Source organism: Bos taurus, chromosome 16 (genome assembly GCF_002263795.3).
Source record: "Bos taurus isolate L1 Dominette 01449 registration number 42190680 breed Hereford chromosome 16, ARS-UCD2.0, whole genome shotgun sequence".
In the NCBI taxonomy this organism is placed as follows: Eukaryota; Metazoa; Chordata; class Mammalia; order Artiodactyla; family Bovidae; genus Bos; species Bos taurus.
The window spans coordinates 30,073,253-30,099,704 of NC_037343.1; the positions used below are offsets into that span (position 1 = coordinate 30,073,253).

Below are 26,452 nucleotides of genomic sequence, written 5' to 3' on the forward strand. Positions count from 1 at the left end.
TGCCTAGTACATAAATATTTATTGAATGGAATAAATGATGAATAGATATAATAGGCATATCAACAATTATCATAATTAATTTCAATTAACTTCAGCAATACACTGAAAAATGAACCACTCATTTAAATGCTTTGCCAGACGAGTTTCCACTAATTATTCCAAACTAATAGGTCCTCCCCAAAAGTCATGTTTTTTCACTTAAATCTGGGTAAGGTGCTCCTCTTTGTGCACTCTCCATGTACCTGTGTTTATCTTCTGACCTTTGTCGACGTACTGCAAAAAACTATTTCTTTATCTTTTTCCAAGACCAAAACATGAGCTCCTTGACAGCAGAGCCATTCTTGTTTGCTTTTCCCTCACTGGCATACAGCTCACATCACTTAACACATAACAGGTACTCAATAAATGTTTTTTTGTGTGTGAATAAAACACTTAAAAATATCTACTAAACTGAATTAATAATGAATCAGGAATTTACCTCTTACTTGTTTCCTTAGTTTTTCAATTTCTTCTTTTAAGCTTTTTATTTCTAAATCTTTGCTTGCTGTTAGTGGACCATCAGCAGTTGAATACTGCAGAGCCTGGACAGTCTGCGTTGACTCTTTAAAAAAAGAAAGAATGAGAAATATACCCACATTCTAAAATTGAAAAACTAATGCCAATATATTTCTTTTCTAGGGAAATCTTTACTTAATTCAACTGGTCAAAGCATCTACCCACTGACAAAAAAAGCATGTAAACAGATTAAAATTAAATCACAAAACTCCACTAGAGTTATAATGTCACTAGAATTATAACTATCTACCTTCTAATATAGGTGGTCTTCAGTTTTAAATACTGTTGGTACACTCTGCCAGTGAGTCGACTGGCAGTTCCCTTTCATCCTAGCATAAACTGTCATCAAAATGTATGTCAGGTGATATATGAAAAACTGAATCTGGTGTATGAAGAGAGGTTTAAAGATGTTAATACAAAACATGTAGAAGAGCTGGCCTTCCAAATGTCATGTATGAAAATGGAGGCCCACCTACAGATGACTTGGTTCATCAGCTTAGCTAAAATAGGGATAATTATTTTAACTTGTTGTTCTAATTGAAAGATAAAAAGTACTAAAGAAGCATTAAATATAGTCAGGCATATTTCCAGACACCATCAAAAGAAAAAAAAGAAATGGTCCTAAAATAATTATTCTGCCAGCTCATGGAAAGATCCCAAATAGTAAATTTCTACCTCATCATAATTTTTTTGTTAGCACAAATCATTACTGATCGCTTTAGATTACTAATCTTATGCACACATTGCTTTAGGTAACCTATTACTTATATACATATATTACTTATTTATAAGACTCTGATGCTGGGAGGGATTGGGGGCAGGAGGAGAAGGGGACGACAGAGGATGAGATGGCTGGATGGCATCACTGACTCGATGGACGTGAGTCTGAGTGAACTCCGGGAGTTGGTGATGGACAGGGAGGCCTGGCGTGCTGCGATTCATGGGGTCACAAAGAGTCAAGACATGACTGAGCAACTGAACTGATCTGAAAACTCCAAGGGACTGTGACCTTCAGAAGATGGAGATTTTCTAATTTATATTCATCATCTGTATAGAGAACAGTATCATTATATTCACATGATGGTGGTCCATATTTGTTAATTTGAATTAAAGGTGTAAGATACACCATATTGTGCATTCAATCATGACCTTTCACAACCAGTATTTTTTACACATTTCTTTTTCTTTGGTTTCAAAAACATATTAAAAATTGGTACATTCTGTATTTATTATTTTTAAAAAACATTTTTTCTTTTTTTAAGACATCTAAGTTGAGAGTAGAAAATGGTGAGGCATAAACGTATCCACTGGACATTAGTTGGTTTTTTCCTTCAACAACCCCCACACTGCAGGGTATGGAGGTGCAGGAGGTATCCTTGTTCCTCTTTGCCATCTCTGTCCTTCCCATAAATCCCAGATCTTCTAAAATGCCCATTACCTGTTTATCATAGTTACCCACTGTCCTTCTTTTCATTACAACTCTTTTTATTATTATCTTTAGTGACTTTAACACAAAAGAGACAACCTATCCAGCTGGCTTCACAGGCACACACATCTGCTATGCAGCCACTGTTAGGGCTGTTTACCCAGCAGCTATTCCTCTCTCCAGGTGTTTTAATTAGCGGTCAGGACTTTGAAACAACTATTATTAATAAAGAAAACAAATGAAAAAGTAAACAAAAAATGGGGAATTTCAATGGAGAACTGAAAACTGTAAGAATAAAGCAAATGGATATTCCTGAACTAAAAGAGACAATATCTGAAATTAAGACTCATTGAATGGATTCATATCAGAACAGATATAGCAGATGACAAGACAAATGAACCTAAAGGCAAGTCTATAGAGAATTAAGCACAAAAAAACCTAACAATGGAAGAAATGAGACTGAGAATAAAAGGAATAAGGGACACAGTCTAAGATATATGTAACTGGAGTCCCAGAAAGAGAGGAGATTGTGAATGGAGCAAAAGAAATATTCAGAGATTATGAACAGAATTTTCTAAAACTGATGAAAGATATCAATCAAGTATTCAGAAGCTCAGTGAATCCCAAACAGGATTTACATTAATACAAAGAAACTTTACCAGGTAGATCATAGCCATCCTGCTTGAAATTGAAGTTAAGGAGAAATACTTAAAAACGGCTAGAGTATATTTAAGAAACCAAGACTAACAGCTGACTTCTCAAATGTACTGGAAATCAGAAAACAATGCCATGAAATCTGTAGAGCATTGAAAGAAAACACCTTCCAAGCTAGAATTCTAAACCAGCAAATATTCTTCAAAAATGAAGGCATCTCAGACAAACAAAATCTGAGTGATTGAGTCACAACACATGTAATCATAAGAAACACTAAAGGAAATTTTCAGACTAAAGAAAAAAGGTTCTGGATGGATACATGGATCACCAGGAGAAAATAAAGAATACAAAAAGAGTAAACATGTGGGTAAATAAAAAGCTATTTTATAAATAAATGAGTATAAAGCAAGAATAAAATAAAAGTATTGAAAGGTTTACAACACAGAAACAGGTAAACTATAAAACAACGACATAAAGGGCTGTCATAAGGGTCTGATACTGTTTGTGAAGTGGTAAAATAAAACTTATTTAAAAGACATGTAAGACCTAATGGAAAAAAAGGGAGCTGAATATTGACTGAATATTCAATATTCAAATAGACAGTAAATATATGAAAAGATATCAACCTTATTACCTACAAGGAAAATACAAATTTAAAATCATAGCAAAACTCCAATATACAGATATCAGAATGGTTAAAATTTTGAAAAGCTGACAATATCTAGTTCTGATGGGGATATACAGTAAGTGAACTCCGGGAGTTGGTGATGGACAGGGAGGCTTGGCGTGCTGCGATTCATGGGGTCGCAAAGAGTCAGACACGACTGAGCGGCTGATCTGATCTGACACAGATATTCAGACCATTTCATCCAAGGTGTTGTTGTTGAACATTTGAGTTATTTCCAGATATTGACTATTTTAAACATGGTTTCTGTGAATGTTGTTATATATTTCTTTTGATGGTCATATGTACTTATTTCTCTTGGATATCTACCTAGCAGTAGGATTTCTGGGTCATGGGATAGTGTATTTTCAGCTTTAGAAAATGTTGCAAAGAGTTTTCAAAAGTGATTAACTGTATCAGTAGTTTCGCTAATAATGTATGAGTTTCACTTACTGTATCATCATTGGATAATTTGTTTTAGTATTTATGTACAGTATAATACTATACTAAGCAGCAGTTTTAAAAAAGGACACACTACTGATATACACATAACATGGAAAACCCTGTTACCAAAAAAATAGACACAAAAGACAATATACTGTATGAACATGCATACTGTATGAAATGTAGATACTGTATGGCTTCAAGAAAAGGTAAAATTCATGCTGAAAAATTCTGAATACTGTTTACTTCAGAGTTGTAGGTTACAAACTGGGAAGAGAGCATGATGGAACTTGATGCTATGCAAGAAATGTTCTGTATACTGATTGGGGTGGAGGTTACATAAAGGTACACTAATACAAACATTTATACGGAGTACACCTTAGAATGCTTGTCCACTTATGCGTATCACCGTTTAAAAGTCAAAACTGAGTGACATCAGTGTCACATCCCTGTGAGTCATTCCTTTTTCCTCCCCACTTCAATTTACAATTAATTGGATATCCACAGCTGAACAAAAGTGCTTCTGCACTGCACCCACATCTGAAAGTGGGTGGACTGGACCTTGGAGGAGGCTGCAGATCCAAGGTACTGGCAGCAGTGACCTCTCGAGCAGAGGAGGTAGAAAGTGAAAGTGATGAGTGAGAGCAAAGTGACTGTGATGAGGGCCACAGCTGGAGGATTTCTGAAGGGGAGGGGGAGGGTAAGAAAGGAAACAAGGCAGGCAAAGAGAAATGAAGGAATGCATTTCCTGCTGTCTGTCCACAAACCTCTGGGTTCTTCCACCAAAAAGGTCCAGGTACCAAGCATACACTTCCTAGACTCTGCCAACAGCTTTTACCATGCACACACTCCGAACTTTAGTGGTGAGTCAGCTTTGGGAAGAGAAACCCAAAATTTGTGCTATAGCGCCACCTTTTGGAAAGCAAAAGAACGGCTTCTGATTGCCAATCTGTTGAATTAAGGGTCAAAGGAAAACTTCACCTAAAAAGAAAGGTGTTTGCTACTTCAATGTTATGGCAGAGACACATTTCATGAAACACTATGAAAACCCATGTAATATAGTATCCAAAAAGGAAAATGACAATTTTCTAGGCAACCGTCTCAAAGATACGGAATACTGCAGTATTTATTATTTTGCAGAATTCAAAATAATTACGAAGAAATTCAACAAGCTACAAGAAAACACAGAAAGGCAACTCAGTGAAGTCAGGAATAAAATTAACGAATAGAAGGAGCACTTACTAGAGAGACTGATATTACAAAAAAAGAACAAAACAATAATCCTGGAGCTGAAGAACTCAATAGGTGAGAGGAATACTGGATTAGAAAGCACTGGGAGTAGAACAGATCAGATGGAAGAAAGAATAAGCCATATGGAGGACAGGAATTGAGAAATGATTCAGGTGTAAGGGGAGTGAGAACTAAGTTTTTTTTTTAAAGTGAAAACTGACAAGAGTTATCAGACTGCATTTAAAAAGTAAAATAAGAATAATAGGTATACCAGAAGGAGAAGAGATGGAGACAGGGGCAGAGAGTTTATTTGATGAAATAATAACTGAGAACTTCCCAAACCTGGAGAAAGAACTGGACATACAATTCTATGAAGCTAATAGAACACCCTGCTGTCCCAATGAAAAAAGATCTTTTCCAACACATTTTAGAATGAAAACTATCAAAAGTCAATACTAAAGAAAGAATTTTAAAGGCAGCAGGGGAAAAAAGAAAGTATCCTACAAAAGAATCTCCATTAGGTAATACGCAGATTTCTCAGCAGAAACTCTGCAGGCCAGGAGAGAGCAGAATAACATACTAAAAGAATTGAAAGATAAAAGCTCCTAGTCAAGAATACTCTACCTGGAAAAGTTATTCTTCAGATATGAAAGAGAAATAAAGGTTTTCCTAGACAAATAAAAGCTGAGAGTTCACCACTGCTACAAATGCTGAAAGGCATTCTTCAAGACGAAACAAAAAAGATGAAAGTACACAAGGCTCTGATCAAGGTAACAAATACAGTCAGAATTAGAAAACTGGAACTGTGTTTTAGAATAGTGTGTTAATTAATTATAGCATAAATGTTAAAGGAAAAGAGCATTAAAACTTACTATAGCTACTACCATTTGGTAGCAAATTCACAGCATAAAAAGTGATCATTTGTGACACTGAAAATATAATAGGAGATGTAAACTGATGAAACCTCTGTAGGTGAGTGAAGATGGGCTCCTATCAGCAGTAAAAGGACTAGTCCATCAACTAGATATTTTATGTAAATGTCATGGTAAAGACAAAGCAAAAATTTAGAGGAGAGACATGACATAAAAAAGGGAACAATGAGCACATCACCACTGTAAATCATCTACAAAGGTAGACAAAAAAAGAAGAAAAAACCCAAGGGAGACACAAAATAACCAGAAGGCAAAAGATCAGTGGAATAATAAGTCCTTACATACCAATAATCACCCTAAATGGACTGAATGGATTGAATTTACCAAACGAAAGGCACAAAGTGGATGACTGGAAAAAAAAAAGTTCCAACTATATGCTGCCTACAAGAGTCATTTCAGCTCTATCAACACAAATAAGCTCAAAGTGAAGGGATGGAAGATAATATTTCAGAAAGCAAAACAAAGTGAGTGTAGCCATACTTATATCAGACAAAATATACTTCAGCCAAAAACGGCAAGACAAAGAAGGTCATTATAATGATAAAGGGGTCAACACATCAAGAAGATATAACAACTGTAAATATATAGGCTCCAAACAGCAGAGCACCAAAATATATTAAATACTAACAAACCCTAGGAGAGAAACAGACAACAGAATAATAGTAGGGGACTTCAGTATGCCACTCTCAGCAATGACAGATTATACAAACAGAAAATCAATAAGGAAATGTTGGAAATGAATCATCTTAGAAAAATAGATTTAACAAACATATATAGAACATTCCATACAACAGCAGCAGAATATACATTCTTCTCAAGTGCACACAGAACATTCTCCAGAACAGATCATATGACAGGACAAAAAACATATCTTTACAAACATAAAAAGACTGCAATCACACCAATTATCTTTGCTGGTCACAATGGTATGAAAATAGAAACTTATAAAAAGAGGAAAAGTGAGAAGATCTACAAACATGTGGAAACTAAACAACATACTTCTGAACAACCAACGGGTGAAAGAAGAAATGAAGAGGAAAAAAACTCAAAACTAATGAAATTGGAAATATGACATCAAATTTGTGGGATGCAGCAAAGAGGTTCTGAGAAGAAAGTCTATTGCAAAAAAATGCATATATTAAAAAATTAGAAATATCACAAATAACCTAACTTTACATCTCAAGGAATTAAACAAGAAGAATAAATTAAGCCCTTGGATGGCATCACTGACTTGATGGACATGAGTCTGAGCAATCTCCAGGAGTTGGTGATGGACAGAAAAGCCTGGCGTGCTGCAGTCCATGGGGTTGCAAAGAGTTGGACATGACTGAACTGAACTGAAAGTTAGCAGAAGGAATGAAATATAAAGTTTAGAGCTGAAAGGAATGAAACAGACAAGAAAAACTACAGGAAGGATCAATCAGATTAAAAGCTGGTTATTTGAAAAGACAAACAAAAGTGACAAAACTTTCATCTAGACTAAGAAAGAAGAGAGAAGCTTCAAACAGAGTTAGAATGAAAGAGGAGACATTACACAGGATGCTGCAGAAATACAGAGGCTCATAGGAGACTACTATGGATAACTGTATGCCAAGAAATTACATAACCTAGAAGAAGTGAACAGATTTTTAGAAACAAAACTGACCAAGACTGAATCATGAAAAACTAGAAAATCTGAACAGACCGAGAATGAGTAAAGAGATTGAATCAATAATCAGAAACCTCCCAAAAAGAAAATCTCAAGACCAGATGGCTTCACTGATGAATTTTACCAGTCATTTTAAGAAGAATTAACATCAATCCTCTTCTTTTCCAAAATACTGAGGAGGAGGGAACACCTCCAAACTCATTCTACGAAGCCAGAACTACCTTAATACCAAAACCAGATAAGGAGACCACAAGAAAACCATAGTTGTCCCTTGAACAACACCACTTTGTATTACTGCACAGGTCCATTTATACACAAATTTTTTTCAGTAAATATGTACTACATGATCCCCAGGTGGTTGAACTTGTAGATGCAGAATCATGGTTACAGAGGAACAACTATAAAGTTATACACAGCTTTTGGACTACACAGGGCTTGTGCCACACACCCCGTGTTGTTCAAGGGCCAACTGTATTAACCAATATCTCTGAAGAATATAGGTGTAAAGTTTTTCAGTAAAATATTAGCAAAGCAAATTCAAGCACACATTAAAAGGATTATACATCGTGATCAAATGAGATTTTTCCCTGGCATGGAAGAATAGCTCAACACACAAAAAACAATAAATGTAATGTATCACATCAATAAATTGAAAGATAAAAATCACATGATCATTTCAATAGATGCAGAAAAAGCATCTTAAAAAATACAACATCCTTTCATGATGAAAACCCTTAAAAGGCTGGGTACAGAAGGAACATAACTCAACACAGTAAAGGCCATATACAACAAACCCACAGATAATATATTCAATGGAGAAAACCTGAAAGATTTTCCTCTAAGATCCAGAACAAGAAAAGGATGGCCATTCTCATTACTCTTATTCAATATATAGTACTAAAATTCCTAGCTATAACAATTAAGCAAAATACATAAATAAATAAATAAAAGGTATTGAAATTGCAAAGAAGTAAAACTGTCAGTATTTGCCAATGTGATTTTATAGGTATAAATCTCAAAAAGGCAACCAAAAAAACTTTTGGAACCAATCAACTATTTTGGTAAAGTGTAGGATACAAAATTAACATATAGGAATTAGCTGCATTCCTTTACACAAATAATGAATATTTGAAAAAGAAATAAAGTACAACTATCCCATTCACAATAGCATCAAAAGCAAGAAACTACTCAGGAATAAACTTAACCAAGCATGTGAAAGATATGTACAATAAAAATGACAAGACTTTGCTAAAAGAAACTGAAGAAGATACAAACAGAAAGCATCCCATGTTCACGGATCAGAAGAATTAACACTGGTAAAATATACATACTACCAAACCCATCTACAGAATCAACACAACTTGCATCAAAATACCAAAAGCATTCTTCACAAAATAGAAGAAACAATCCTAAATGTTTGTGGAACCATGAAAAACACTGAATACTGAAAGCAATTTTGAGAAAAAAGAACAAACCTGGAAGTATCCCGATTTCAAACCATATTACAAAGCCATAATGTTAAAAATAGTAGTGTACTGGCACAAAACAGACACAGAGACCAATGGAGTAGAGAGCCCAGAGTTAAATCCCAGTATATACAGTCAAGTGATACTTGACAAGGGAGTCAAGAACCTAAGGCGGAAAAGATAGTCTCTTCAACAACTGGTGCTGGGAAAACCAGAGAAACACATGCAGAACACTGAAACTGGACTTCTAACTCGTACTACTCACAAAAATTAACTCAAAATGTTTCAAAGACTTCCGTAAGATCCAATACCATACGTTTCATACATGAAAATGTAGTAAAAAAAAGCTCCTTAACACTAGCCTTGGCAATGATTTTTTTGAATATGATGTCAAAAATACAACAAAAGAAAAAATTTAGTAGACTACATCAAACTCAAGAGCATCTGTATAGCAAAAAAAAGAAAAAAAATACAGAATGGCAGGAAATTTTTGCAACTATCCATTGGATAAAGGGTTAATATCCAAACTATATATAGAACTCATACAACTTAATAACAAAGAAGCAAGCAATCTGAGTTCCAAAAGGGCAGAAAAACTAAACAAACATTTCTGCAAAGAGAACATTATAAATGAGCAACACGGCACATGAAAAGATGCTTAACATCACTGATCATGGGAGAAATGCAAATCAAAACCACAATGAGATATCACCTCACATCTGTTAGAGTATCTAAGAAGAGACATGTGTGGGTAAGGATGTGGTGAAAAGGGAACCCTTATAGACTCTGGAAAACTATATGAAGGGTCCTCAAAAATTCAAAAATAAATCTACCTTAAATATACACCAATTCCACTTCTGGGTATACATGTAAAGAAAATGAATATAGATGTTTGAAAGGTCTGAGTTCAAGACAAATCAGCGAATGAGACTGGAAACAGTTAATTTATTAAGAAAAATAAAACCAGGAGATAAAGTGTTCCAAAAGCCAAGAAAAAGTGCTATCAGGAGAGGAATATGATCAACTGGGTTAAATTCTGATAGGCTAGAAGATGAAGGCCGGGAAATAATCATTGGAATTTGCAACACAGGCTAGAGAAATGAACTAAGGAAAAAAAGTAGGATTGCTGGGCAGCATCAAGATCTTAGTAAATTTGAGATTACTTTTCAGGAATTTCAAGTGGGATTAGCTGGCATGGTGTATGTTTTCGGTAAGCAACTTTCAGCCACATAGTTAAATGCAAAGTATATAAACATGGTTGGGGTTCTGCCAAAGGAGTGTAACTAACAGAAAGAGGAGCAATAGCTGTAAGAGTGTATGTAAGGGTATAATTAAGATTGACCAAGAATGAGACCTGACGGTATAAGGGGAATAGGGAAAGGGTGACAGAATTATAGGTAACGGTGGAATTGAAGGACAACACATAAGACACCAGAGAGAGTTAACTAGAAAATTACGAGCAGGAATATACAGAAGGTTTGCTTGAAATTGAGATTAATAAAGAATTTTAGACACTGTAATCTAAGATATATCTTACTACCACCAGAAGGAGTGGCAGAGGTAGGGTGGAGAACAAGCTCACTGAAAGTGAAGAATCAACAAAGAAGTCAGACTATTAAAAGGTTCCCTAATGTGCATTTTAAAATCACCAGATATTACAACAGGGGTGACACTGTAGAGAACGACAGTTCACTAGAAGCTAGAATGTTTAAGGACTGAGGAAATATGGTAGGGAGTCTTATATAAAGTGCTACTATAGGATGAGAAGGGCTCCGTTTTCATTAGTAGTATTGAATACTACTTTCCTCTCCCCAGAGGTACTTATTCCCACAGATTTATATACATAAATATGTACGTGGGGGAAACAAATGCTATTTTGTTGTTTACTGTTAGTTTTGTGAGTTTACGTGAGTGGTATTAAACTGTATGAGTTTCCCTGGTGGCTCAGACGGTAAAGAATCTGCCTGCAATGTGGAAGACCTGGGTTCAATCCCTGGGTTGGGAAGATCCCCTAGAGGAGGGCATGGCAACCCACTCCAGTATTCTTACCTGGAGAACCCCATGGACAGAGGAGCCTCGTGGGCTACAGTCCATAGGGCTGGAAAGAGTCGGACATGACTGAGCAACTAAGCACAGCAACACAGCATTATACAGTATTTATACTGTATTCTGCATAAATTTCACTTTTCCATTTAATAAAAAAAGTTCTTTTCAAGATAAAACAATCACTTACAATAAACAGTTTCTACACTGTGAATCCAATACAAAAAGGGAAAACATTATCTTTAAAATATATTTACCTTGAAGCTTTCTACTAAGTTCAAGTTTTTCCTGCTCAAGGCGCTTAATTCTTCTTTCATAAGCTTCAGTTGCTAAGTTGTTATCTAGAGTCCTCTGCACATTAACATCGAGATCCAATGGTGTGGGACCAGCTGTAACTCGTAAACAGCTCCGATCAGAAAGAACACTGAAAAAAAAAGGGGGGGGGAATATGGGTTTACACTGAAATAATAAGTCTGAAGAGAAAAGATAACCTTTTGAAACTGTTCATTTAAAACATGGATCTGAACATCTAGTTACAGCTAGCCATCTGGAGTGATTACAAAATACTTTTTTTTTTTTTTTCAAAATCACCATAAACAACCTTTTGGAAGCAGGGGCTGTGCCACATGGCTTTCAGGATCTTAGTTTCCCAACCAGGGATCAAACCCAGGCTACTTGCAGCAGAAGCACCAAGGCCTAAGCCCACCAGAGAATTCCTTAGAAGCATTTTTGAAAATAAAAACTTAAATAGTCCTAATTATCTTGAATTTATTCTAGTAACCATAAATTATAAAATGAAGCTTGCTGAAGGGTTACGGGTAGCTTAAAACAATGTGACCACCTAAGTAAAACAGCAATCAAAAGCACCAACCATGGTCCTCTGTGGAATTATAAAATGCTTTCATAAGCTACTTATATAAAATGTTTCATAAACAAAGATACACTGCTCAACACAAGGAATATAGCCAATACTTTATAATTACTATAAATGGAGTATAACTGTAACTAGTATGAATTAGTATATCGTATATCTGTAACTTGTGTATCAACTATACACTTTGATTAAAAATTTTTAAGTGAAATGCTTTAACTCAATACAATTTAATTAAAAACATTTGAAGTGTTGGACATTCAGCAGTGAACAGAACAGACAAAATGTGCCCATATAGAGGCTTTTATTCCAGTGGCAGAGACAAAAATAAACAAACAAGGAAAATAACTCAGTACATGGCAGTGTTAATAGGCTAAGAAGAAAACAAAAAACAGGAAAGGAAGGCAACTTCATTTCCCCTTTCTGCCTTTTGAAATAAAGTATTGAGGGGGAGTAAATTAAAATTTGGATAAAGTGGTCAGGAAAGTCATCACTCAGAAAGTAACCTTGAAAAAGTCCAGAAAAAATAAATGGCCCTGTCAAGGTAATATGAGAGGAAAGACATTACCGGCAAATGGAATAGAAGTACAAACACACCATCAAGTGTACTTCAATAAAATAAACCTAATACAAGAAAAAAAGAAGTACAAAAGTCCTGAGGCAAGAGTTCTCTGGCATGTTCACAGGCCAGAAAGGAGACCTGTGGGGCTGCAAAGTGAGCAAGGGCAAGAGTAGTAGGAAATAAAACGAGAAAGAAAGTGAGCCTTGTTGGGTCTCATTAAGAACTCTGTTTGGAGTTAAGATATGAAGCCACTGGAGGTGGGGGCAGTGAGGATTGGTCCTGCACAGGTGAGTGACATACTCTGACTTATCGTTTAGCAGAAATAGGTTCAGAGAAATATAAGAAATGACATTATGAACATCTGAAGTAGGTGATTAAGAGAGATTCTGAGTAGAAGAGAGGCCTCAGCTGGAAATATACATTTTAGAAGTCATCAGCAAATACCACCTAGGGGAGCATCAGAAAGTAAACGGAAAAGATTCAAAGACGAAGCCACAAGCCACAGGAAATTAGGAGGGATGTGGAGAATGAGTGGGAGTGGCCAGAAAGACAAGGATAAATGAGGCCAGTGTTCTGGAAAGTGTTGTAACGGAAAGGAGCTGTGGCAAGGAGATGAGACTAAGCAAATAAGGATGACTTAAGGATGACTAGGACCAAAGAAATGACCATCAAATTTAGCGCAAGGGAGGCCAGCAGTGACATCGATAAAAATCAGTTTGTGTCAAGTGATGGGAGCACAAACTTGACTGGAATGGTACCAAGAAAGAAGAGGATGAGAAAAATGGACAAAGTCAGGGCAACAGTTTTAAGTAATTCTGCTGTATTGAAGAGCATAAAAATGGTTGGTAGCAGGTAAAGAAAGTTGGATTAAGAGAGATTTTTTTATTTTGCTTTAAGATCAAAGAAAAACCTACATTTTGTGAGCTGATGGAAATGGTCTGTTATGCAAATTACACAAAGGGGAAATTTTATGATGTAACAGCAACACACTAGAGTAGGCAAGAAGGAACAGAAGGGATGGGTGCTAGGTAGGGAGCTCATCTCACAGAGTCATACACATAAAGAAGAGTATATGGGTCTAGAGGTATGTAGGCTGTAAATGAGGTGATGCGGCTTGTGGAAGCTGTCTGCTGACGGCTCCAATCTCTCTGTGAAAGGGGAAGTGAGGTCATCAGGTGAGAGTAAGAATGACAGAGGTTTCACAGGCAAAGTATAAAGTAGGAGATAGTTACCTAGGAGAGTAAAGAGTGAATACACTAGGGTAATACAGTATATTTGCCAGGCAGCAACAAGGGGCACTTGGGATTGGTAATCACAAACTTAAAGTGAGATCAGTAAGAGTACTCATATATTTTTCTCTAGACAATCTAAACTGCACAGGTACAGGCAGAAAACTGAGCTGTAATAAGGAATGGTAACCAATGTCATAGAATGAGATAGTCAGGAACTGAGAAGCACCCAAGGAGTGACTGTAATCATTCTCAATGAAGTTTAAGGAAGGGTAAGGAGGAAACAGGGCTTCCCTTGTGGCTTCAGCTGGTAAAGAATCCGCCTGCAATGCAGGAGACCTGTGTTCCATCCCTGGGTTGGGAAGACACCCTGAAGAAGGGAAAGGCTACCCACTCCAGTATTCTGGCCTGAAGAATTCCATGGACTCTATAGTCCATGGGGTTCCAAAGAGATGGACATGACTGAGTGACTTTCACTTTCACAAGGAGGAAAGACATACAAGTAGAATGAGGGTCAGTGGAAAGAGGGCTAAGATTGATGGGCTGAAAGACTGATATTTGGAACCTAGAAAATATTTCTTCAATAGCCTAAGACTCCTCTAATTCCTGTTCCATTGCTAACAGATTCTGAGCTCTCTCTGTGTTCTAGTTTTTCTCCCCTCAAAATGAGTTAAGATTCTTATATTAATATGTCTTATTCACTTTGTAATGTCTAACTTTTCCTAGAAGCAGCTTCAATCTATTAAAATTTTTTTTTACTTATAAGGCTCTCTTATGCATTATAGTTTTAAAACCTCAATTCATTTTTAATTTGCTCTAAATTATCCAAATCACATTAACTTTTCAAACTTACCAGCTACTAGTATATGTAAAACCAACAAATGGCAGATGGTGACCAGAAAAGGCAGTATGTGTTGGTGGGGGCATCGTTTCCTAAAGAAGGAAGAAACATCTGGTAAAAAATGAATAACTATAAACTGTAGACTGGGCTATAAAAATTCACTGTCAACAATTTACAAACACTGATAAGTTTGGTCTAGACGTTTAGTGATAAAAAAATTTAGACCATAAACACTGCTACTGTAGAATTCTAATTAAAAGAAAAGAAAGATTTAAAGTCTGATGGATACCGAGAGTACAAGCATTATTCATGTATTCCATATATGTGAATTTGCCTAGTTGTTAAAATTTATTTGTAATCCCAAACCAATATTCACAAATACTTTTGTAGTTATTTTCAGATATTTGCAGAGCAAATAAAAATTTGCACTGCCCTACACACATGTTCCCAGCCAGAGCGGAACAAGGAGATGCTCTGCCCTCTTGTTTCAGATCTCATTCAGTAAGCAAGCGGTTTTTTTCAAGGTCTACATGTGCCCTGACAACTGTTGAAGTGATAAATGGTAAGGTGGCCTATAAAATTACTTTATAACCATATATTTTTTTTAAAGCAGAGAGACAGAACTTCTTTAAACAATCATACTCACAGAATTCTTTAAACAATCATCATCCACATCAAAATTCGACGTGTCTGTTGGGCTACTAACTTCTGGAATATAAGGTGCTTCACAGTTTCGAATATTATCCCAATCAATTCCATTGAAAAATGGGTGCTTCTTAAAGTCTTCTATTCCATTTTGACCAAGTCGATGTTCTCTGCTACAGATGAGTCTTCGAATAAGATCCTTAGCATTTTCAGACACATCACTCACTTGAGGAGGAAACTGAAACCTCTCCTAAATAGAGAATAATAGAAACAAAATATAAATCACTAATTTACTAAGTAGGTTGATGCTAACACTGACCTTCTTAAATATATATATATATATTTTAAAATATCTAATAAATATGTACTGGTACAAAGTACTGACACTAAAGGAGATTCAAGAATAAATTTAAAAGGATCATTTTCCTGAAAGAACTTTTCATATGTAACTTAGTCATATATGTACTACAGAAAGAATAAGTTAAATGTAAAAACACCTTAAATGCTGTCAAAATAAAAAGAATTCACTAAATGTAATAGAATTTACATAATCAATAGTATATCTGATTATGATAACGATTATGATATTATGAAATCATAATCAATATTATGATATTGATTATATGATAACATTCATATAAGTCACACACTAATGATTAATACTAAACATTTGTAAAGAATGTAACATGTACTACTAGAAGTATGTTACTTGTTTAGCTCATTTAATCCTCAGAGCCACTGTATTACTCTAATTTTATAGAAAAGGAAACAAAGAAACAGTTAAAACAATTGCTCAAGGTTACATAATCAATGGTAGAGCTAGGATTTGAACTGAAACTGATTCCAGAATCTGTGCTCTCAACAGCCATGCTACAGTACAATGACTTCTATCAGAAATGCTTTACATGCTATTGACAACTTTGCAGCTATTTCTTGTTTCCAAACTCTTGATAACTACTTAGCAGATTATCTTTGCAGCCAGACAGAAAAGCATCAACTTCGTAAAACTAATATATATATTTGGGGCTTCCCTAGTGGCTCAGTAGTAAAGAATCCGCTTGCAATGCAAGAGACCTGGGTTCAATTCCTGGGTCAGGTAGATCCCCTGGAGAAGGAAATGGCAACCCACTCCAGTAGTCTTGGCTGGGAAATCCCATGGACAGAGGAGCCTGAAGGGTTACAGTCCATGGGGTTACAAAACAGTTGTATATGACTTAGCAACTAACAACAACTATATATATATAGCAATTAATTTTAATTGTATTACCACAACAAATTAAAAAGAACAGATTAGCACTCTCTTTATGGGCTATTCCTATTCATATTCTAGGTTTTTGCAATTACTCACAATCTTCTGAGACTGATAATCAGAGTCTCCCACTTCTTATACAATCTATTTCATTTGGTATTAAATGGATTAAAATTTTATTCTTTCCTGCTGTGCATCTGGACTGTTTCCAATGTTTGATGATCATAAATAATACTGGGATAAGTATTCTCACACATATAGCTTTGTTCTATGAATATTCCCTCATGGTAGATTCTTAATATTGAAGGTGCCCAACCAAAAGTTTTAACCATGTCTTTCTAAGGTTGTTGATGAATACTTACAGACTTCTTGACAGAAAGATTATATCAATTTACATCCCTATCAATGATGTCTAATCTAACACTGTTCTTTTCAATGGATCATTTATAGTACAGAGTACTATTTTCTTTTCATCTTTACCAATTTGACAGGGAGAAAAGTATACCATTCTTATTTTAATTTGGATTTCATCTATCTATTATTATTAAGATTAAGCATTTTAAATGCATTCTAGTCATGATTATACTGATACTATAGTAGTAATGATACATTGTCTGCTCATGATCTTTGTTACTCTACTGGAGAGATCATTTAATTGTCTACTTATTAGCATCTCTGCAAAATTACAAGATGAGGACTAACAATTTTATGCATAATTTATAGATTTTTTAAAAATAATTTATGGATTTTGATTACTCATGTTGGTCATGTTCCCTGCTAGCATAGAAATTAGATTATTTATTGTTTTTGGAAAATTATTATCTTTTTAAATATCACATTTTAATTTTATTATATGTATTATTTGCCACACTAATGTGAAAAATAGTAAAATATACTAACTTTGTGATTCATGATTTTTCCATATGTTTCCACCAGAGATTCTGCATAAAATGGTGTTTCTCCATAAAGCATTTCATACATACAGACCCCCAAAGACCACCAGTCACACTCAGGTCCATATCTGCCTTTTCCATCTTCCATGGCTTGAAGGATTTCAGGAGAGATATAATCTGGAGTTCCAACAGCCACTGAGGATTGGACCTGAAGAAGTTCACATTGTTAGTAATCAACCATGATATATTAGAAATAAATAATTATTTTAATTAGAAATGTTTATATTTACATAGAAACACAATAAGCACTATTTCATAACAACTTCAATTTTGTCATTATCTGAATTTAGTCTCCTTGTGCATATAAGTTAAAATATATATAATCACCACACCAACAAGTTCTCCAGATTTTTAACACTATAGAAATGTTTATTATAGCTGTTACTTAGTTGACTACACTTAGAGTAAAAATACATGATTTGAACACCACAGCCACAAACCACAAATTGAATATTTATATTAGAACATTCTTATTATTGATATTATCTGTCCAACATTGCCATCTATTAAGTGGAACTTTGAAAATTTTACAATTAATTATGTGGGGGAAAAAACAGAAACAAACCTGGCTACTATTATAAGCAGCTTGGAGATTAGTTTAAAACATTTTAAAGATAATCTAACTAAATAAATGTTAATAATGTCCTGCAAACTATTTATTTAAAAAATTATAAAAGGGGAAAAATATTATTCAAAACACTGAGTCTAAACAGAGAACATACAATTATGGCAAGGTGGCAACCCACTCCAGTGTTCTTGCCTGGAGAATCCCAGGGACGGGGGAGCCTGGTGGGCTGCTATCTATGGGGTCGCACAGAGTCGAACACGACTGAAGCGACTTAGCAGCAGCAGCAGCAGCAGCAGATATAACTAAGAAAACAACAGCTAAAAACAGATCCTGGGCACATATCTTTTAAGGTATTCCAAAATAAAAGAAAATTAGTTTTATGTATGTTTTTAGAGAACATACCAAGAAATGAACATTCTCAAGATAAAATAATGGTTAATATTCTGAATTTCCTAAAGTACCATTCTTAATAATTATTAGAACAGACTTCTTTGGCAATACTGAGATTAAGTAACTTGAAAATTCTTGAAAACTCTTAAAAATACTAGATAAAATATAACAACCATTTTCTAAATGTATATATAAATAAGCCTTTAAATAAAGAGACATTCTTAGATATATGTAATCAAGAAATGATTGGAAACCAGGGCAATAAGCATTAGAGCAGGAGTGCAGTTGGGAAATTGTGTTCATTTTCTAGGTACTTAACTTTTAACATATACATAAGGTCAAGAAGAAAGATCCTGTGCTTACTTGAGGTTTGAAGTAAAAGCCTGCCCCATATAATCTTTATCCTAAAAGGTGTGTGTGCGTGTGTGTGTTAGTCAGTCAGCCATTCGCTTAGTCGTGTCTGACTCTTTGTGACCCCAAGAATTGTAGCCCGCCAGACTACTCTGCCCATGGAATTCTCCTGGCACAAATACTGGACTGGGTAGCCATTCCCTTCTCCAGGCCTAAAGGGTATATTGTAAGTAAAAAGGTGAATTACAAAATCTGCCATTCAGCAGAGAAAGACAGTGACATATATGAAAAAAAAATTCACTCCTTTAGAAATTCATAACTTTTAGGTCACATAGTCCCACCATTTGGGATTCTAATGCACAGGACTTCTGTGATTCAGAAATTCTCAAGCCAAGAAACTGGCATAATACTGGCATCAGCTTAGGTGCCCCTAGAAAGCTTCTCATAACAGATTCAAAACTACCTGGAGGATACATGCTCAAACTTGGCCTCATATAATTCTCACACATAACAATTCACTAAAAGATGAGTTCAGAATCCAATAATATAACTAAATGAGGAAACAGTCCATTTATGAGCAAAAGCCAGAAATCCAAACAAACAACACAATCAGACCTCAAAAAATTATCAATTCCATGTCATAAAATAAGTATGTTTAAAATTATTAGATAACAAAAAATCTAAAGCATATGAAAAAGCTGAAAAAAACAAAGTCCTAGAATGGAAAAAACTAGTTGTTGACATAAAAGATATGAAGAAATAAAATCAGATCCACATCTGTACACTTTGTTAAACTACAGAGCACCAAAGGTAAGAGATTCTAAAAACCTATGGAATAAAAAGAGATTTTCTACCCAAGAAATGATGATTAGACAAGAATTATTAATGCTAATGTGACGGTTAGAAGAAAATGGAATTGTATTTTTCAAAGTGATGAAACAAAGTAATGGTCAATATTATATTCCCCACCCACCTAAATTATAAAACAGGAATGAGGATTAAATAAAGATATTTTCATACAAAGAATGAGTGAACTACCACGTATAGACTCTTTTAGTTAAACAGGAGTACTAAAGGATATACTTCAGAATCAAGAAACATAATCCAGAGAAAAGAATGTGATACTAGAGGCAACTGTGAACAAAGATAGTAGTAAACTTTAACATGCACCTAAATGGTGATTAACTGGATAAACTAATGATGAAGAAAAGGAGAAACAGGGCAATAAAGAGGAAGATGAAGATGAGCAGGAGCAATAGAAATAGGAGATGGGGGAGGAGGAGGAAGGAATAACTACTCAAAAGATGAAAAATAAGATGGAACTCAAATACCAGAAAACAACAAGTTACTTAGGGAGTGATTAGGATTAAAATGTTCTGAGTTTCTTGGTTTTCTATTTTTTATTTCTTATTTATTTTTTAATTATTGTTTTCAATTGTGGTAAAATACCCATGACATAAAATTTACCATCATAACCATTTCCAAATGTATAGTTTGGTGACATTAAGTACATTTACACTGCTGTGCAACCATCACCACCATCCATTTATAAAACTCTTTTCATCTTACAAAACTGAAAATCTATTAAATAATAACTCCCCCATCCCCTTCTCCTCCCAGACCCTAGCAACCACCACTATAGCTGCTATGAATTTGACTACTCTAGGTACTTTATACAAGTGAAATTGTACAACAATCTGTTCATTTGTGTCTGGTGTATAACACTTAGCATGTTTTTTAAAAGGTCTATCCATGTTGTAGGATGGATCAGGATGTTCTTTTAAAGCTGAATAACGTTCCAATGTATGGATATACCACATTTTTTTTCCCATTCATCCAATAGTGGACACCTGACTTGCTGACATCCCTTGACTTTTGTGAATAATGGTGCTGTGAACATGGGTGAACAAATATCTCTTTGAGACTCCGCTTTAACTTCTGTGGAATATGTACACAAAAGTGGAACTGCTAGATCATAGGGTAATTTTATTTTCAGCTTTTTGAAGAACTGTTACACTGTTTTCCACAGTGGCTACAGCATTTTACATCTCCATCAGCAGTGCACAAAGATTCCAATTTCCCCACAACTTTATCAAAACTTATTATTTTTTTTTTTAGTAGCCATCCTAATGGTATGAAGCAGTATCTCTGTGGTTTTGATGTGCATTTCCGCATTGACTAGTGATGTGGAGTCATTCGTCTCTCTTCTTAGGAGAAACATCACTTCAAATCCTTTGTGTATTTTGAACTGGGTTGTTAGTCTGTTACTGAGTTGCAGGAATTCTTTACATATTCTGGATAATTACCTCTTGTCAGACATACAATTTGCAACTATTTTCTCCCACTGTATAGGCTGCCGTTTCACTATAACAACTGTATCTTTTGATGCATAGAAATTTTTAATGATGATGTAGTCTACTCATCTATTTTTGTTGTTGCATATTGTCTTCTGTCATATCCAAGAAATCACTGCCAAATCCATTACCATAAAACTTCTCCCTCTGCCCATTAAATGTTAAGTTTTAACTCTTACACTTAGGATTTTGATTCATTTTGAGCTAATTTTTGTATATGATGTAAGATAAACTAAGTTTTTTTCTTTGATTAGGAATATGGGGAAAACTAGATTTTACATAAATGATAAATGATAAAATTCTTAAGATAAACATTAAAATATTTGAAATAGAATGTGTAATTTCCAAAAAGGAAAAAAAAAAGAAATAAAAACAAATTTGACCCAGCCAACAAAAAGTAGGAAAGGGGGTAGGAAGCATGATACAAACAAATAAGCAAAATTTATAGTAAAATAGTACAAGATACTAGAAAGAAATACAAACAAATTAATAATGAAATTCATAAATTATTAAGTTCACCTATCAAAAAGCACCATTATCACACTAGATAACAATACCAAAATAAAAATTTTTTTGAAAAATCAGCAATAATCTATTTAACGCACCTAGACATAGAAACTAAGAAATGTTTTTTAAGAAAAAGGATGGAAAGATATGCCAGGCATATGCTAAACAAAAGAAAGCTAAGGGAGCTGTATTAATTATCAGTCAAACTAGATTCTAAGGCCAAGATGATTATTATGATTTTTAATCATGGAAGAGCAATCCTAAATAATGCGTAACTAACAACACAGCTACAAAAGAGCTGTGAAAATTACAAGGGAAAATGAAGAAATTCAACATCATAGTAAGGATTTTTAAATAATAAGTAGATCAGAAAGAAATAAAGGTAGTAAGAATACTAAAATTTTGAACAACAAAGTTTACAACTTTAATCTTATTACAGAAATCTGTAACCAAAAGTTAGAAAAAGATTCATAATTTCAAACAAATATGTAACAGTTAAAAGAACTGGCCCATGAGGAATCAAAACATAATCTTGACAAATGCTAAAAAACTGCTAACAAATAGATCCACTCTTCAGTAAAAGAAAACTTTCTATAAACACCAAATAAGTAAATATTGTACTATGAATACTAAAAGGCACACTTCTAAATAATTAATGGTCCACAGAAGAATTCTAACTAAAGCTGGAAAATATTTAGTAAAATGCTCTAGGTCAAAACTTACAAAGAAAAAGTTAAGCATAAATAAACAATATTAGGAATGAAGAAAGGGGTGAAATACGCATGTAATTGAGATTTTAAAATTAGAAAGAGTACAATCTGAACAATTTTATACAAATAAAATTGTAAACTCAGAGAAAATAGATAATTTTCATAGAAAAAAATGTAACTTACCAAAACTGACTCAGGAAGAAATAGAAAACCAAAGAGACCTATAACCATTAAAAAGTTTGAATCAATAGTATAAAATCTACCTGGAAAACAAACAAAATAAGAAGAAAACAAAACCTCACTGAAGCAAAGGTGATTTAAAGTGAGTTCCACCAATTACATAAGAAACAGATAATCCCAGTATTATAAGAACTGTTCTAGATCCAAAATGGGTAAGGGTGGGGTCATGGCTACCTTGTTCATTTTATAAGGCTAGAACAACCTAAATACAAAAGAAGGCAGACAAGAAAATTTGAGAAGGAAAATTATACTGCAAACTCAGATATAATCAATGTCAGATATGAATCTCAGATAATAATTCAATATAAAATTTTAGCATGGTCAATCTAGCAATTTGGTCAAATATAGCAAGCAATATAACTTGATGATAAAGTTACATTTACATTCAAAGAATGTATGCTTTAACACTGGACAATCTATGTCACTCATCATATAACAGGAAAAACACTCTGATACCCACTCAATAGATGCAGAAAAATGATTTGAATGTACAACATTAACAACCATTACATGGCAATCAGAAACAGAAATTTCCTTAATCTGATGAAGAATACATACCAAAAGCTTACAGCAAATATACTACTTAATTTAAAACTACAGGGAAAACACCAATAAAGCTAGGAACAACGCAAAGAAGCTCCCAATTACTACAACATTAATACTGTGCTGAAGATCACTGACGGCATGACAGGAAAAAAAGTACAGCAAAGTAAAAATGTAAGGACTGGAAAGGACAAAACACAAAGCTGGTCATTATTTGCAGATTATAAGATTGTCTATATAGAAAAATATACATATAGGATCTATAAATTGTTTTGAACTAATAAAAAAAAGCTTAGCAAGCTTGCTTGTTTCAGGATGAATACACATACAAAAATCAACTGTGGTCCTAAAGAAGAGCAACAAACTATTAAAATGCAAAATTTTAAGTTATCCATTTATAATAGCCCCAAAACAAAAAACTCCACAAGGTATCTAGGAGCAAATTTAACAAATAAAAGTAATGAAGTTACCTTTACATAATTTACCTTTACCTGAACATAATTATAAAACTTTACACAAATAAGATAAACCTAAAACAATGAAGACAGAAACCATATTCATAGATGGGAAGATTGCAAGTTACAGACAAAGTTTTCCCAAAATTAAACTCTAAATTCAGTGAAGGTCTTCAAGCTTGTATATGTGAAGGGGTGTTTATCTGTGTCTGTATGTATATAAACCAATAATATAATCCTAACAGTCATATGGAAAAACAAATGGCCAAGAACATCCAAAACAATTTCAGAGAAAGAAAAAGAATTACAGCAAGACATCCCCACACAAAAACTGACTTCTTATAAATATATACATTAAAATGGTTTAATTTTGACTTCAATGTGAGAAACAAAAAGCAAGCTGAAAGTTAATACAGAAACTCACAAACTTTGGGAAAGGTTAAAATTGAAGCAACTATCCAGGTAATAAATAATGATCCATACAAAATTATATAATCACAACATTTCAGAACACCAGATATAAACATAACATCCTAAAGGCTTCCAAATAAGGGGGGAAGAGTATAACAGAAGCTTTGATAATTAGGATGGCATCAGATGCCTCAACAGTAAATTAGAAGACAACGCAGTGTCTTCTAAATTCTAAGAGAGAGTAAGTTCAAATCTATAACATTATGTCCAGTCTATAAAAATTATTCATCAAGTATAATACAAATGAAGGCATTTTTCAGACACGCAGGATTATGAAATATTTACTTCCAATGGAACCTTTCTGAGGTTCAGTTCAGTCGCTCAGTTGTGTCCGACTCTTTGCGACCCCATGAATCGCAGCACGCCAGGCCTCCCTGTCCATCACCAACTCCCGGAGTTCACTCAGACTCAGGTCCATCAAGTCGGTGATGCCATCCAGCCATCTCATCCTCTGTCGTCCCCTTCTCCTCCTGCCCCCAATCCCTCCCAGCATCAGAGTCTTTTCCAATGAGTCAATTCTTTGCATGAGGTGGCCAAAGTACTGGAGTTTCAGCTTTAGCATCATTCCTTCCAAAGAAATCCCAGGGCTGATCTTCTTCACAATGGACTGGTTGGATCTCCTTGCAGTCCAAGGGACTCTCAAGAGTCTTCTCCAACACCACAGTTCAAAAGCATCAATTCTTCAGCGCTCAGCCTTCTTCACAGTCCAACTCTCACATCCATACATGATCACAGGAAAAACCATAGCCTTGACTAGACGAACCTTTGTTGGCAAAGTAATGTCTCTGCTTTTGAATATGCTATCTAGGTGGGTCATAACTTTCCTTCCAAGGAGTAAGTGTCTTTTAATTTCATGGCTGCAGTCACCATCTGCAGTGATTTTGGAGCCCAAAAAAATAAAGTCTCACACTGTTTCCCCATCTATTTCCCATGAAGTGATGGGACCGGATGCCATGATCTTCGTTTTCTGAATGTTGAGCTTTAAGCCAACTTTTTCACTCTCCACTTTCACTTTCATCAAGAGGCTTTTGAGTTCCTCTTCACTTTCTGCCATAAGGGTGGTGTCATCTGCATATCTGAGGTTATTGATATTTCTCCCGGCAATTTTGATTCCAGCTTGTGCTTCTTCCAGCCCAGCGTTTCTCATGATGTACTCTGCATAGAAGTTAAATTAGCAGGGTGACAATATACAGCCTTGATGTACTCTTTTTCCTATTTGGAACCAGTCTGTTTTTCCATGTCCAGTTCTAACTGTTGCTTCCTGACCTACATATAGGTTTCTCAAGAGGCAGGTCAGGTGGTCTGGTATTCCCATCTCTTTCAGAATTTTCCACAGTTTATTGTGATCCACACAGTCAAAAGCTTTGGCATAGTCAATAAAGCAGAAATAGACGTTTTCCTGGAACTCTCTTGCTTAACTACCACTAAATGAGAAGAAAGACACAGACAGATCCAGGAAACAGAGGATCCAATACTAGAAAGCAACACATTAAATTCCATGATGATGAGGAAAGGTAATTCTACGATGACAGTTGTATAGTAGGCCTATTGGACAGTGGGCCTACAGACTAGAATCAGAGTATGCAAGCCTCCAGACAAGAGAGTCACTAAGTTATTCATTGTGTCTGAGAAAGAAAGGAATTGCTCAATTTCCTAAATGTAGTAGAGAGTTTTGGGATAAACTAGTGAGAAGGCTGCGTGCCAAAGAGTTGATGCTTTCAAACTGTGGTGCTGGAGAAGATTCTGGAGATTCCTTTAGACAGCAAGGATATCAAAAACCTGTCAATCCTAAAAGAAACAACCCTGAATATTCATTGAAAGGACTGATGCTGCAGCTCCAATACTTTGGCCACATGATGTGAAGAGCCAACTCACTGGAGAAGACCGTGATACTGGGAAAGATTGAGGGCAAAAAGAGAAGAGGCCAGTAGAGAATGAGATGGTTAGTAGCAACACCAACTCAATGGACATGAGCTTGGGTAAACTCAGGGAGGTACTAAGGGACAGGGAAGCCTGGCACTTTGTAGTCCATAGGGTCGCAAAGAGTTGGACACAACAACAAAAGTGAGATTTATACAGAAAACTAAGCAAAGCAAATGAGTCACTTACTCCGGGGAAAACAAAGAGCTGTTCAAGAAAAGAAATGTAATTAAAACAAATAAAATAAATAGCATGGCACAGTCATAAATAATATTTGTATAAGTATTTTTAAAAAACTGAACAGGATTTAATGAAAGACTATGTGATAATTACAACACAGGGAAGACAGGATGTGTAAGGATTGGTTGAGATAGGTGTAAGAGATCTGAATCCTCATCTTTCATGGTGGAAAATTAGTAGATAATATATAAAACTAAATAACAAGAGACAGTAGTATGACTACAATAATAAAAAATAAAAGAAACAACAGAATAAAGAGCTGAAGGATTTGTATGTGTCTGTCTGTAGAAA

At 34.9% G+C, this 26,452-nt stretch overlaps 1 protein-coding gene across 11 annotated transcripts in view; it reads right to left on the reverse strand.

Annotated features, from left to right (window-relative positions):
* CDC42BPA (CDC42 binding protein kinase alpha) overlaps nt 1-26,452 on the reverse strand; it is a 297,315-nt gene that overhangs the window by 118,772 nt on the left and 152,091 nt on the right. For all 11 annotated transcript variants that reach the window (XM_024976363.2, XM_059875458.1, XM_024976359.2 and 8 more), the window contains exons 7-11: nt 17,360-17,560; nt 15,212-15,460; nt 14,578-14,657; nt 11,320-11,486; nt 479-601 (exon numbers count right to left, since the gene is read on the reverse strand). In XM_024976363.2, the coding sequence (XP_024832131.1) occupies nt 479-601; nt 11,320-11,486; nt 14,578-14,657; nt 15,212-15,460; nt 17,360-17,560 (820 nt within the window). The remainder of the gene's footprint in view (nt 1-478; nt 602-11,319; nt 11,487-14,577; nt 14,658-15,211; nt 15,461-17,359; nt 17,561-26,452) is intronic.